The sequence below is a fragment of the Spea bombifrons genome, chromosome 4, assembly GCF_027358695.1.
Source record: "Spea bombifrons isolate aSpeBom1 chromosome 4, aSpeBom1.2.pri, whole genome shotgun sequence".
NCBI classification, from domain to species: domain Eukaryota; kingdom Metazoa; phylum Chordata; class Amphibia; order Anura; family Pelobatidae; genus Spea; species Spea bombifrons.
Window position 1 is genome coordinate 57,163,214 of NC_071090.1, and position 14,951 is coordinate 57,178,164.

General features: G+C 38.3%; 2 protein-coding genes across 2 annotated transcripts; both read right to left on the reverse strand.

The window, feature by feature from the left end:
* Positions 1-3,324: 3,324 nt before the first annotated feature.
* On the reverse strand, positions 3,325-6,313 carry LOC128491371 (angiopoietin-related protein 5-like). Its single transcript, XM_053463692.1, has 6 exons — positions 6,245-6,313; positions 5,857-5,899; positions 5,184-5,275; positions 4,772-4,892; positions 3,983-4,168; positions 3,325-3,657 (listed from the first exon to the last, which is right to left on the reverse strand). The coding sequence occupies exons 1-6, from the start codon at positions 6,311-6,313 to the stop codon at positions 3,362-3,364; spliced, it is 807 nt and encodes a 268-aa protein (XP_053319667.1). The 3' UTR covers positions 3,325-3,361.
* A 4,536-nt stretch (positions 6,314-10,849) lies between these two features.
* On the reverse strand, positions 10,850-14,951 carry LOC128491372 (angiopoietin-related protein 5-like). Its single transcript, XM_053463693.1, has 5 exons — positions 14,930-14,951; positions 12,603-12,694; positions 12,357-12,477; positions 11,901-12,086; positions 10,850-11,225 (listed from the first exon to the last, which is right to left on the reverse strand). The coding sequence occupies exons 1-5, from the start codon at positions 14,949-14,951 to the stop codon at positions 10,927-10,929; spliced, it is 720 nt and encodes a 239-aa protein (XP_053319668.1). The 3' UTR covers positions 10,850-10,926.

Here is a 14,951-nt window from a genome sequence, read left to right on the forward strand (position 1 = left end):
TAACTACCCATGCCCCCCAACTGTCCCGATTTAGGACGTGGGACAAAGTGCGTGCACGCCGGCCCCTTTAATTTCATGAACGCCGGCCTCCACCTGCTGCCCCTACCCGACACCAGGGAGTCAGAAGCAGTAGTAAGTCGGGGGGGGCTTATATGGGGGGCATAAGGCTTTTCTGGAGGCAGAGTGCCCCATGATATGCCTTTTAACCTCCTTTATGCCACTCTGCCTCTAGAAATGCCTTTTAACAAAAAACAAAAATTTCTCAATCAATTTATTAAATATGAAAAAATAGTTTACATGAATTAACAAAGAAAAAAGTTTCTTACAAGAATATCATGAAGAATCACTGTTTTGTTCCACTGAATAAATTAGAACTTTTTCATCTAAAAATTTTTGTAGTAGCAAATGTTTTGATTCCAAAATCAAAGGGCAGTGTACATGTATATAAGTGTGTGTGTAAGGGCAGTGTATATGTGTGTGTATAAGGGCAGTGTACATATATGTGTGTGTGTAAGGGCATTGTTAGGCCTACCTGGTCCAGGAGGGGTGATGGCCGGACTATGCACTGCCCACTAACCAGCAGGTTGATAGTGACTGCTAGTAGTGAGCTGAGCAGGGAACGGTGGAGAGAGTACAGCAGTACACAGCTAACACAGGTGTGGTGAGCCACGAATAGCAGCAGACTCTGAGAAGGAGACGACTGGAGCACCACAGCAGACGAAGGGTTAAGCTACAGACACAGAGCAGGACGGCAGACGACTGGAGCACCACAGCAGACGAAGGGTTAATTAGGCAAGCATAGTCAAGTCCGAATCCGGGTCAAACAACCATGAAGGCAATTCGAGGAAAACGGGAACAGGTAGGAAATGGCAGGACAGGATAGGATGGGACCAGAACGGGATGGGACCAGAACGGGAACAGGTACTGGCAGGAAGGGGTTAAGAGGCAGGAATGGAAGGAACAAATGCCAAGTTGCTCTCTGGAACTACAAACAACAACTGAGCACCTTAGCAAAGGTGTCAGTTGTTTAAGTAGTCCAGAGGTTCCCCCAACCTTGTTCAATTTCCGCGACGTGGTCCCTTTATGAGTGCCGGCTTTCGCGCATGCACTCGTCGGGACGGCGTCAGACCGCGAGGCTTGAGGACACGTTGAGCAGTGGGTACACAGCTACCCGCTGCACAGGTAAGTACATTTTGTGACAGGCAGTGTCCGTGTATGTGTGTGTGAAAGGGCAATGTACATGTATGTGTGTGTTTAAGGGCAGTGTACGTGTATATGTGCGTGTGTGAGGGCAGTGTATGTGTATATGTTTGTTTATGGGCAGATGTGTGTATGTGTATATGTGTGTGTAAAGGCGGTGTATGTGTATATGTGTGTTTATAGGCAGGTGCGTGTAAAGGCAGTGTGTAGGGGTCTTGGGAGGGCGGCTAACATTAACCTTTTTTAATTAAAAAAAATCTCTGCTGCTGTGGACTACTCTTCCAATGATGCTCAGCCAGCATTATGGTGGACACCTGGCATTATGGTGGATACCTCCCAACATTTGAAAGAGGGACACTTTTTTTTAATCGTTCTTGTGGAACTCATCAATACAACTTACACTTTACAATGCCGCGCTTGCATCGCTACTTAAAATACTCTGAATTTTTGTCAGCACAGTCATGCATATTAAAAATATGTTCTCCAAGACGATCACTGCCTTGCTAAAGAAGCTCAAGTTAAAGGTGATGGACTGGCCAGGCATGTCTCAAGACCTAAACCCTATTGAGCATCTGTGGGGCATCCTCAAACGCAAGGTGGGGGAGCGCAAGGTCTCTTACATCCACCAGCTCCATGAGCAGAGTGTCATTTCTTCAGTGTTGTCACATTAAAAGATATAATAAAATATTTACAAAAATGTGAGGGGTGTACTCAGTTTTGTGAGATACTGTATATATATATATATATATATATCTTTATTTAGCACTATAAATGCTTGCAATATTCTCCTAATTGTTATACTGCTGATAGTTGCTGTTTTGCTACTTTCAATTTATGTAACATTTATATATCACACTGTATAAACCTTGAATGGCTAATTGTGTAATGAATGTTCTTAACATGTATAGATGACTGATTCTTGAAATTATAATACCAGAAAAGAAATCTGGGACCAACCAATCATTAAGTTCCAAATTCAACATGTATGTACTTAAAAATGGTTATTGGGTATTATCATCTAATTGATTGTTCGCTGAGGCAAAATGTGCCAACCTGTCTGCATACCTTATTTTTTTATGGTTACTGAATAAAGATTTTGTCAGGCCCAGTCCAGGCTGCGGAACTGCTTATCTCTTGCATCCCCTATCTTGCTACAGTTCCTCCTTTGCTGTATTTCCTTCCTTTTATGTTTCCTTTGCCCTCTTTTCCCTGAATCGTCTGAGGATCTCGGTTCTTCTCCCCATGTTCCAGTTAAAAATCATATCTTTGCTTAAAGGAGAAGCGTCGGAGGATCTCAGCTCCTCACTCCATCCCTTGTGTTTCTTGCCTTGTTCCCTGTCCTTTGTTGTGTCCTGTACCATGTATGTCTCATCTAGTTATGTTTCGTTAGAATATGTGTTCTGTGTATTCTTACTTATGTTCGTCTTTGCTGGTTATGCTTTATTCAGTTACCTATGTATTTTCTCTCACTATGTTTCTTGCTCTGTCTCCCTGTTTCTTGCTAAGTCCTATTTGTCCTTGCTTGTTATGTTTCTTTAGACACTTTTATATTACTCTGCTTAGCTTCCCCAATCCCAGCCTGCAGCATCCTCCATATTACTCTGTAATGCTATCTCTCATGCCTGCTCCAGGGTACCTGCAGGATATCACCAGGTTTTGTTTTGAACTGGACCACATCCGCTGATATGTCAGAGCCCTGGTTGTGGCCGTACAACCCTAGCTGCTCAACACCCGTGAGAGTGCAGTCGCCCTGCACCAGGCCCTGTCCGACTCCCCTATTGCGCAATACCTCCTGAATACCATCATTCGGTGCTCTGGGTCCCCATGGTAAGCTGTATGAACCAAACCCCTGACAGATTTATACTATTGTATTTGCATCAGAACTGCATCTACAACAGTCAAGAGAGTGTGCTGTCTATCTGCTTACTTTATTTATGCTTGATTGAAGACAGTAGCATATGCTGTGTTGCCCAGAGCAGACATTTACATTGAAGTACTGTTAGATGCCCCTAATACTGAAATTGACGCATATTATTTTTCAACCTAAACACACGCAACCAAGATTAACGAATGTTTATTCTTTTAATACAGACAATCATAAAAACACAGAATGTCAAACATGAATCTGATATCCTGCACTAAGATTGCTCTTCCTACCACCCTAGTGGTGTCTCAAGTACATCTTACTGAACTTCAAAGACTCAATGGCTTTCCAGGTTTGCCATAACACAGAAGAAGCCCAGCCAATGTGGTGTCCTTGCTTACGCCATTGGCCATTGAGATTTGCAATCCCACAGCTATTAAACCACCATCCAGAACGGAAGCGATCACGGCTGCAACTGTTGTACATGATATCGCCATACTGACATGGATCACACTGGTCATTATCCATATCTATCGTGCTAAAATAGCTTCCATTTTCATTTGTAGCATCTTCTATTCCTCTGAAAGCATCACCTAAAAACAAAAAGCTTCCAATTAGTCTGACCAAGTATTGTTATGAAACATGTAAGAAGAGTGTTCGACACTTTCTCCCCAGTATTGTGGGTATGTAACAATGAAACGGTTGTGGATTCAGTGAAGATTACACACTTCATTGCAATTTTGTATTGTCTTGGTAGGCAACTAGCGGGCTTCTCCTCCACATTCGTAGGTTGCCAAAACTGGGTAATCAGCCAGTATACTAGGCACAAATTACAAATACTTATATATGTGAATTCTCTTTAAATGTGTTATTTTCCATTGTATTGTCAAATAATGAGTTACAGCTAATCCTTCCTACCTGCATTTCCAGAATATTCACCCAGAGAGAGCTGATACAACTGCGTCTCTGAACCAATTGTGAAAGTGCTATAGGCAGCAAAGGCTTTGGATCCTGCAAAGTCACCAAGATTGATACGTAGTTCAGGGATCCTGTCAGCCTGATTGGTCAGCAGATATATCTTATCCAGTCCAAGCCAGTGTTCACCTGAGAGAAATGTTTGCTAGGTTAGAGTGACATTACAGACAATGTACATCGCTACTGAGCCAGTCTTGTAAATCAAATGAGAGATATTGTTCAGTACTGCCAAAAAGTATTGTGAGCACAATTCTCATGATGTTTTGTCACATTAGCTACAACAAAGAACTCTCATTACGGTCTGGAAGGTACCCTACCTCCAGTGAAACCCGCAGGTTACCAAGCTATATAGGGAGAAGCTCATAGAGATACATATAGGTCTCAACTAAGTTTGCTACAATGATCTACATCATAAAAAAGCACTGTAATGCTTAGCCTAGTCAGATAACATTTCATTCAGCCTTTCAGTTACAGTTCTGATTTGTCTAGACACTCTATTTATTGAAACTGTACGGCTAGAGTAAATAGTCAGTACTAATGCAATAAATACTGTGTTAGCTAAATTGTGTTTGGAGCATTAAATCCTATAGTCTTCTAATAACAACTTTACACAAAGCCAGAGAGGAGTATGTGTACAGAATATTACAAATACATGTTTGTTAAATGTAATCCATGGCCAGTTATGGTACGAGATCATAAATACACATACACTTTCTTTACAGGGTAACTTACCTGATTGATACCCAAATCCCTCTTTATATTCTGCCCAAGTTCTATCAAAAGACAGGGAATTCTGTCCATCATGTTTTTGAATGAGGGTCCAGCCACCATCAGCATCCATTTTACAAAAGACCTGTAGATCAGACAAGTCTTCTCAGACTTACACGTTGCACAGATTTGAAGCCATTACTAACACCAGTGCCTGTCACCATTCTAATTGAACGGTGGCTTTTTTGTTGACCCCAAAAAGGTTAGAGCTAGACCACATTCATGATCATAGATGCTGGTGAACTCTTTATTACATTTATTTATAAAGCGCTGGCAGATTCCTGATTCTTTATATCAACTTCTGATATGCATGAAGCCTTAATTCATCAATAAGAACACCTTTAACAGTATTGCATACAAAAAGTCAAGTACCTACCTGAAAAGGCTTGCTTGCTCCTATAGGTTTTATTGTGTATATTCCACTAACTGCTCTGTTGTCTCTCTCCCATATTTGTGAACAATCATGTCCTGTTGAGCAAAGTTAGTGTGTTCAGTATTCAGTTTCATACAGGCTTCAATGTCACTGCATGTCCATTGCGGAACCCAGCCTTGGGTTCCCTAAAATTAAATTGTATATATTTAAGCATTTAGAGTAGCTAATTAAATCAGGGATGGCAAATAAAACAGAAAAGATGAGTAAAACCACTTATTTAACCAACTTTAAAGGACCAGTGTAGTCTTCGACACGTCTTTGTTATCTTTTTTGGAGTCTACTTTGCATGGGCTCCAATGAATACTTTTCAAGTGTACTTCTTTAGGAGGCACAGTTCCTGGTTTGGCCCTAAATCTCTCTGTCCCCCTCCCCCCTTGGTAGCCCTCTTTTTCTAAATAGATGGTCACTACGAGCGTTCCAGTGTTCTAAAGCCTTGAATGTTGCAATGTGTGTAAGACCAGCAGGGTCTATAAATTAAATTGTGTAAATAAAATACATTATTTTCCTTCAAAGCCGGAAAAGTGAGGGAACTTCAAGTAAAGTTTCTTTCACCCATGATCCCTTAGATTGCATGAAAATTCCACAGACATTAAGTAGAGCTTACAACCATTCTTACCTAATGCACTCTCTGTACTTGTACTTGTACTTGTACTTGTCAGCTGTAGCCAAAAAAACAAAATGGTTACAAAGAACCAATAACAGGGATTTGACAGCAAATGTATATGTGCAAAAATACCACAAATATATATCTCATGAACAAAAAAGAGATACAGATTATAATGGACGTTATTTAAAAGAATACATATTTAGCATGCTATTATGACCTTAGAGCCTTACGACCCAATTTTTTCTAAGTCCAATATGTATATTAGTTATACAGTGTCAATGGCCCAGGTTTCCAAGAGACCGCAAAATAGTTATCTGAAATTCTGATGTGTTTTTTTTTTGGTATGTAATCTTCAGTGCAGTGCAGAATGCTCTAGAAAAAGAAGCCAGGCACTTACCTGTGATTTAATGTCACTAAAGCAAAAGGCAAATAAGAGCAGACAGCCAAATAGGTTAGTGAGGGGCATGATGATGTTTAGTGATTTCTGGGGGGAAAAAAGAAAGCACATATTGGTTAATGTGCGTTGTACTCCCAGTCGTTATATATGAACAAACACTTTTTTGCACTCAGACCCACAACATCATGATGTAGACACTCCCTTTATGTAAGCCATTGTCTACTTGGCTTTGAAGAGCACTGAAGGATTGTTGTGTGCGGCTCCAGCCATCTAGGCAGATAATTCAAGTTGGTGTCAGAAAGAGAATTACAGCTAAAACCTATGCAGTTTTGGTTCCTTTGACACTATGTACATATAAGGCTGGAATAAAAAAGGCCGCACAAAAGGTAAGGAAATCTTATTTCCCTTTTAGCTTAAGACTTTAGTTGAAGTTGATACATTTTATTGATTGAACATAGAAAAAGATATAGCGTTACATAAGCTTTTAGGACTTTTGAGTTCTCCAAATTTTGTAACAATAAATTAAGATCGATATTCAACAATAAATAATGAAGGCAACACACAATACAGAATGCTTAACAAAAAAAAAAAAACGTAACATCTCCATTAATTTTACCGGGAAAAAAGAAAAACACCCAAAAAGCATTTATACTTAAGTCATTACATTGTTACATACATCTCATAATGCACAAAAGAGAGAAAATTTTGTGAATAATAGTTAGCTTACTTGAAATAGGGTTAGTCATTTGGTGAAAGTCTTTACATTTATAAGAAAGGTTAAGAAAAGACTGAACTACCTTAACACATTATGCATAAAATAAAAACAACAAAATACCTTACCCAGCTACCAGGAGAATTCACAAGGAGCAAACAAGTAAAAAATATAAGTAGTACACTTACCTTGCTGTCAGCACCAGCTGCTTCTAACTACCCAGCTTCTGACCTCCCTTTAAATAGGAAAGACCCACTGTTGGACACTAGGCTCAGCCAATCAGAAATAAGTATTGTAGCCTTTGCTCCATTACACATCCCTCCCCATGTGTCATGAACACAAATCCTGCAGATTACCATTTTGTATTATTACAGAACTACTATACCTAATGTGTAAATAGGTTTTCAAACAGATCTTAGTCATATTTAAACAAATGATATAACACTTGTTAAAAACTAGTTCCTGCTACCCTTTTAAAATCTAAAAAAATATGGCATAAATGTATGCATGTACAGGTATAGGCAGCTATCTCCTTTACAGTGATCACATTATTAATTAAAATGAAGAAGGTTATCCAACAACCAAACGATTGCTTATTGTTTACTTTTTTGTTTTATCAAACCTGATCAACTCAGTCTTCTGATTTATAGCTATTTAAACAAAAAGCTACCATTGGAGTTGGAAATAAAATTAATAATTTAATAGTAAATTTGCATTACATTCGAAGCATGTTTTCCACCCCCCCCCCATTCCCTTACATTCATGAAGAGATATGCTTTCTCTGAGACCCATCTCATTGATCTTAATGATTGATTCCATTGATAAGATGCAGGCAAAAGTATGGTTGATTTTTCTCACCCCAAGAATACGTTTTTCTGGCTGCTTGTCTATTGAGATCAGACTGCAGATGTCAAACATATTTGAAAGTCTGTAAAGGTGTGTCTGTCAAAATGTCTAAGCAACAGAGTACCTTGTTTAAAATGCAAATCTCATTTCATTATAGCTGGTTTTGTTAATCTCACATTGCAGCCTTTTTAGTTCACAGGAAAATGCCCGGGAATAGAGTGACAGAGAATTACAATGTATTAAGATAGTCTAAAACTTTGCTTTGTATACATAGTCTACAAGTTATTATATAAAAATATCAAATATGTCGCAAAGTTGACTTTTTCATACATTTTAATTCATATTCATTTTTTGCATAGTGGACACAAGCCAAGTTACTATCACACCACTTTCATACTGCAGACTAATTTAATAGTAACCGCCAAGTTGTAAACCTGGTTGGTTAGTAAAAGATAATGATTACAAATTATGTATATACTTATATATAACCAAAAGTGCAGTAGCAAGTAGTCTAAACATTGTATTTTCACTGTAATACTATTTTATTACTTTATGCGGGGAGACTTATTTTCCTATCTTAATTGCTAACTCAACAAGAAAAAAGTTTAACATATTTTGCCTCCTAAAAAAATTATTTTTTTAACATTACATTTCCAGCTTCTTTAATAAACACCCCTGCCTGCAGAGTTTTTCTGTCTTTGTGTTACTTGTCCTAGTTCTTTCTTTTAGCTCAATGGCACAATGAGGCAGGTTAATGCATCATTGGCATGAAAAAGTCCCAGGAAGATTCCATCTTGAACAGTTGTGCCATAGGTGATTATTAAATTGACTGATGCCTATAAAAAAATGTTCATGACTCCCATTTTAGGATCAACTATGAAATTCATATGTAGTTCTGAAAAACATCATTGATAAAAAAAAATAAATTGTGATGCTTTATATTATAAACCAGAAAACAAGAATCACCTTAATGAGTCTTCACATGTTCCATGCACAAATGGTTAGGATGCAAAGTGTTCCTCTCATTCCTGGTACCTTTTGTTACGCATACTTCAGAAAAAGTCAGTACTTACTATTATACAATGTACACACTGCAGTTTAAGGTAAGCATTTGCAATAACTTTTTTGAGACTTTGTTCTCCAGGAATATGCCCTAGCTACAATAGATGTTTCTAGCCTATACACATCAATCCCACATAGGAAAGGTTTGGAAGTTATTCAGGAGACTATTGCTACGGCAGAGTTTCAAAATGATTTCCAAACATTTCTGCTGACATTACTTGAGATTGTCCTGATCATAAACTACTTTAGGTATGAAAATATCTATTTTGAATAAGTCCAAGGCTGTCAGGCCCCATCCAGGCCGCGGAGCTGCATATCTCTGTCTTGCTACAGTTTCCCTGTTTTGCTATATGCCATTCCTGGATTTCATTATGCTCTGTACTCTGCCTCTGATTCCTTGATTCCAGTTCTGCTCTTTGTTTCAGCTCTGTTCCCTTTATAAGGTGTGCCCCACCCGTTATGTTTGTCTCAGTCTGCAGTCTACAGGTATGTTTCTCTGATATGTGTTTAGAGTCCATGTTTAGTTTGTTTAGTTTGTTTAGTACCTCTGTAGGCAGGGTTTAGAGTTAGGACCCACCGAATATTGGAGTACTTTGGCGTAGTGGTGGGCTAAGCATACTATGGCCATAAGATGTGACTAAATCTCCAATTGTTATCATATACTCCTAGGCTAGTCCTATATTTATGTGTGTAGCCTGTCCCTGTAACCTGTATCCCTCATTCTGCAACCTGCTTCTACTCCTCTAGCTCTGTCCTGCCTTTTCTTTTCTTAGCTCCAGATATCTCCATGTCCTGTTATCTGAACTGCATACCTCCCGCTGCTATTTCACGGTCCTGGTGTGCGGCCACACAATCCTGATGGCCCAACACACAGGGAAGTGTGGTTACAGTCCGTGACAAAGGCGCAGCAATGGGGGCCAGAATGACGCATGCTAACCTAATTATGAGTTCTTTTGAAAACAAGAATATCTATACCCAGAACCCAGTTGTGGGTTGTATTAAAATGGTTTAGGTATATAGACGATTGGTTTGTGAACTAGATTTTAGACGTTCCATTAGATGGTACAGAAGGTCATGAATGAATAAGTTACAGATTTACATACTAAGCTGACGGACCCCAACAGCCTTTTGCACTCCCACAGCTACCATCATAACAAGGATCCCACTCCCAGTCGAGGGAGTGAGAGGGAAATATTGCTTTTAAGATGTGAGGTGTGTTGGATGTACCTCTTAGATGCAGTCAGTCTATATGGCCTTATTGGGAAACTTAAGCGGCACTGGTTTCTTTGACTTCTTTTGTTTTCATTATTAAATTGCTTTGTACCATCTCCTGTGAGTAAGCAGTACTTGTGTCCATTTATTTTCTGTGTTTTGCTATACATTTATTTTTTTATCTAATGGGACATTGTTTCTTTAATGATTGTGTTTGTGGTTCCCCAACGAAGAATCAATTCTCTGTAATTATCTCCCTGGTAACGTTGCATGTTTTTATCCCTGTTTACAGGCCTCTGTCTGCCCGCTCTGAATGTTGTTCATTAACATCATGGTTGCTACAACCTGCTTTACTTTTTGATCAAGTTTTCATTTTCATGGCAGCATTATTTTCAGTGGCAGGTAGGTGCCTTGGAGCGCAATATTTTCAGTTCCTATGTGATGTTTCCTGATATGAAAGGGGGGGGCATCAGCTTGTGAAAACTACAGGGCACTGGCAATGGAGAGGGACCTGTAATACATGGGGCTTCCTCATATTTCTGTTCACTGCAAACGCACAAACAGCTGAGATCACTAAGGTAAGTGATACTCCAACCCCTGTCATTGCAGATGGCACAGAGAGTAGGCTTACACAGAACGTGTCTATTCATCTAACTAATATACCCCAGAAATTAAAGTCTTATGGGGAGATATATAACTGGGTCGGCAAATGACAATAGGCAGTATCAGTAGAAAATACTATAAAATCCCGCATATTTATTAGAAGGCATGGTGTAGTCAGTTAACAAACTGGATTGTTCATTGGCTTGTTAAGGTACAGATTGACAGGCATTCTAAATACAGTTTAATTTCACTCTCTAACTGTGTTTAGATACATCTTACTAAACTTGAGGGACTCATTGATTTTCCAGGTTTCCCAGTACACAGCAGAAGCCCAGCCGATGTAGTCATTTTGGTTACGCCACTGGCCGTTTAGATTTGCAATCCCACAACGGTTAAACCACCATCCGCCATTAAACCGCACGCTGCAGCTGTTAAACATGATATCTCCATTTAGGCATGGATTACACTTGTCATTGTCCTTATTCATTGTGCTAAAAAAGCTTCCATCTTCATTAGTGTCCTTGTCCCTTCCTCTGAAAGCATCTCCTGCAACAAGAATACATATACACATAAGTATTTAACACAAAGTCCCAGCATGCCCGCCAATGCTTTCAATACCTACAACTTCTGCTCTAAATCCAGCATTTTACTGATGGATTCACATTACAAGAAGGAAGCAGATCAAACCACCTTCTTGTACTAAGCTCACCCAAATATTACAAAACCTTTCCAGAAAACGTCCTGTTCCTCCTTGGATTTGCCAATAAAATGCAAATGTTAACATCATATTCTAATTTAATCCTTTGCATAGAACTGTTTCATATATGTAACCTTGTATCTGTATCTTCCTGGCAAAATATTTTTTTTTCCATTAAAATAAATAACAAATAAATTAACATAAAGACATGCACATGATGTTGCCTAGAACACACCAAAAGGCTTGTTTAGCTATAATTTTTGTTATCTTTAAATTCTGAATCTGGATGAGAGAAATATTCAAGGTAGCATTAAAACAAATCTACAGCAGATGTGGACATTGTACATATTTTTCAGAGATGTCCAAATTTACTGATCTCTTCAATGACATCAAGCATGTTCACATCCACCTAGGGAACTGAAATCCCTACAGTCGGACCTGATATAGACAAGTGTACTCAATATAAATTGTCTGAGAGCAACATAAAAATAAGTGTTGATATATTAGTAGCCACTGACTCTTACCAGCATTTCCAGAATACTTCCCCAGTGACAGCTGATAGAACTGGGACTCGCATCCAATTCTGAAAGAACTATATTGGGCGAAGGCTTCAGATCCCGCAAAGTCACCAAGGCTGACACGTAGTTTAGCAATACGGCCGGGCTGATTGGTCAGCAGATATATTTTATTCAGTCCCAACCAGTGTTCACCTTAACAGACAATTTATCACATTGAACTTAGTAGGCATTAGATATGTTGAAGTATTCATAAAGAGAACAGTGAGCATTTATACAATAACCTGGGAATGTAATATACAGTCCAATAGTAATTATTTTTCAGACTTCAAAGAGTGACAGAAAATGTATGAAAGAGGGAGAGCACCTTATAAATATCTTAAATAAGTAGAATTCTGCCCCCTTTGACCAAAACATGACATATATATTTTAATTATTATTATTAAATTACCCGCTTGAACTCACTTGAAATATTTCCAAATCCTTGTTTGTAGTCAGCCCAGGCCCTATCAAAGGACAAACCATCTTGCCCATCATGGTTCTGGATAAGGGTCCAACCGCCATCGGCATTCATTTCACAGAACACCTGTAGTCCAGATAAAAAATGTCTCATTGCCTTCATACAGGAATCATAATGAAACCGTATCCGTACATATACCGTACACAGCTATCTATCACTGAGCTGGGATGCCCTCACATAAATGTTTTTACCTGGAAAGATGCCTTGGCCCCATTAGGCTTTATAGTGTAAACCCCACTGGTAGATTTAGGGTTTCTTTTCCATTCGTCTGAACAGTCATATGCTAAAACACAAATAATAATGACAATTTAGAGTAGTAACAATTTTAAAACAAAGGCAGTAATAATATTAAGCCTTTTTTTTTGTTTTACACGCGATAGTTTTACCAAATTGTGGTGGCAATGAAAGCTATTGTGGTCTATCATCAAGAATGCACTTTAAAATATTGATGTTCTGTAGTTTGCAAAGCTGTCCGCACCATGCTAACAGAAAGAACAAATACAGCAAGGCATCACTGGAACTATCTTCATAAGGTGAATATACAGGGTAGGTTTTCTGTTGAACAAACTTAGGGACAGGATAGTTGACACAAAGTCAGCTGACATACAGTTCTTACACTAAGCTTGTCTGGATGAATTATTATTATCTTTTATTTATGAAGCACCAACAGTTTACGCAGCGCTTAATACAATACATATATTCAAGGGGTATTACAAGACAAGAATTGACAGACTAAGACAAACCGATACATTTGGTGGAGAGAGCCCTGCTCGCAAGCTTACAATTTTTTGTATTCATCAATAATAGTAGTGTACATCACACTTGGAGAGTATAGTATGTCTACTCTAGGGTAAGAATACAATGAAGAGGCCGGTAATATGCACAAGGTCTAAAAGAAACTGGATATAAAATCAACTCACCCAGTCTACTCTGGGCAACAGCCACCTGAAAGTAGTAAAGTTTATTCAATTAGAAAGTGTTTTACCAGGAAACCACTGAGCCTTTTCTAATTTTCAGGTTTGCCCTGGGGAGCCGAGTCCAAATACATGCAGGGTGTACAGATTTAATAAAAGTAAATAATAGAAAAAAAAACAAACAATAATAGACACAGACAGATTAAATAGGAAATCGTAATCTAATAACAGGTTAAACCCGCCAGAGAATGCATAATGATGTCAGAGATTTGAGTTGTATTCAATTTACGGTATGACACACAATGGTGTTATTTAAAATCCAATACTGCACTGTTTACACACACACAAAAAAAAATGTACGAAATCGACTTCATAGAGACAAAGAAAAAATAACATTAAAAAAATATATATTAACCAAATTATTAATAGTATTATCTGTCATAAAAAGACATATGATGTATGTTAGGAAACTATTGCTCTTGGTAGGTACAGACCTGTGTTATGATGCAAAGACCAAATAATAGCAGACATCCAAAGAAGTTGAAAGAGAACATTTTCATAGCCCTGGAAAAATGGACATAATTACTTGCATAGATACGTAGAAGACACTAACAGAACATTAATATATAAAGTACCATGTCAGTACCTACTCATTATAGCAACTTTATATCAGAACCCATTGTACATTGCTATGGAAATAACACAAACAAAGAAGGAATGCAAGCTAGTCTTACCTGTTAAGGCAGACTATTTACTCAATCTACAATTTGAATGTATACAACACTAGAAATCCTTAACATACAGATATCATAGACAGGAAAAAAGCACAACATATACAAGCTATGTACATACCAGGCAGTAACCACAGAGGACGTTCCAGAGAATGGCATACAATCTCCCAGTATGCTCTCTTTATATAGCCCACACGTATAGATGGATACTCAATCCAGCCAATCAGAGTTTTATCGTTAAACCCTTAAGGACAATGGGCGGTCTCTAAACCCACTGAAAACAATGCGTTTTAAGCTATGCACATGTATGGGCTTTGTCATTAAGGGGTTAACTACTTTAGAAAATGATGGCTTCTGCAGATAACAGACTTATTTTCATTTTAATATGTTGATTATGGTTAATTAAAGTATTACAAATACAACTATTATGTCAAATCTCCAACAAAAACAATTGGGCAGTCTAAGGTTTTCTTATCTATATGTGCACAATAACCTTCAAATTATCAGTTCAATTATGGTAAATTCATTAAGATGAAAATAACTCAGTAAGTAGAGGGTCCAATAAGTACATCCTAAAGGAGCAAAAGGAGACGGGAGACCTGTTAGAAAGCTTCTAATATGTCAAACTGGGTAGAATTTTTAATGAAAAACGAAAGGGTGTTATTAAAAGTTAAAGGTTGGAGAACTTAGTGGGATATGAAAACTGAGAGAAAGAGTAGTAGGTCCTTGGAACCAGTGGAAGTAGTACACAGATGGGCTTGGGCGATAAAAGCGTCTGAATTTGACATTGGTCTTTCATAGTATGTATTGATAAGAATTTTGTGTGCACCATGGGAGGGCGGGCAAATGCCAATTTGATTGTTTGTGCTTTACTTGCAATGGCACATGTAGCCAT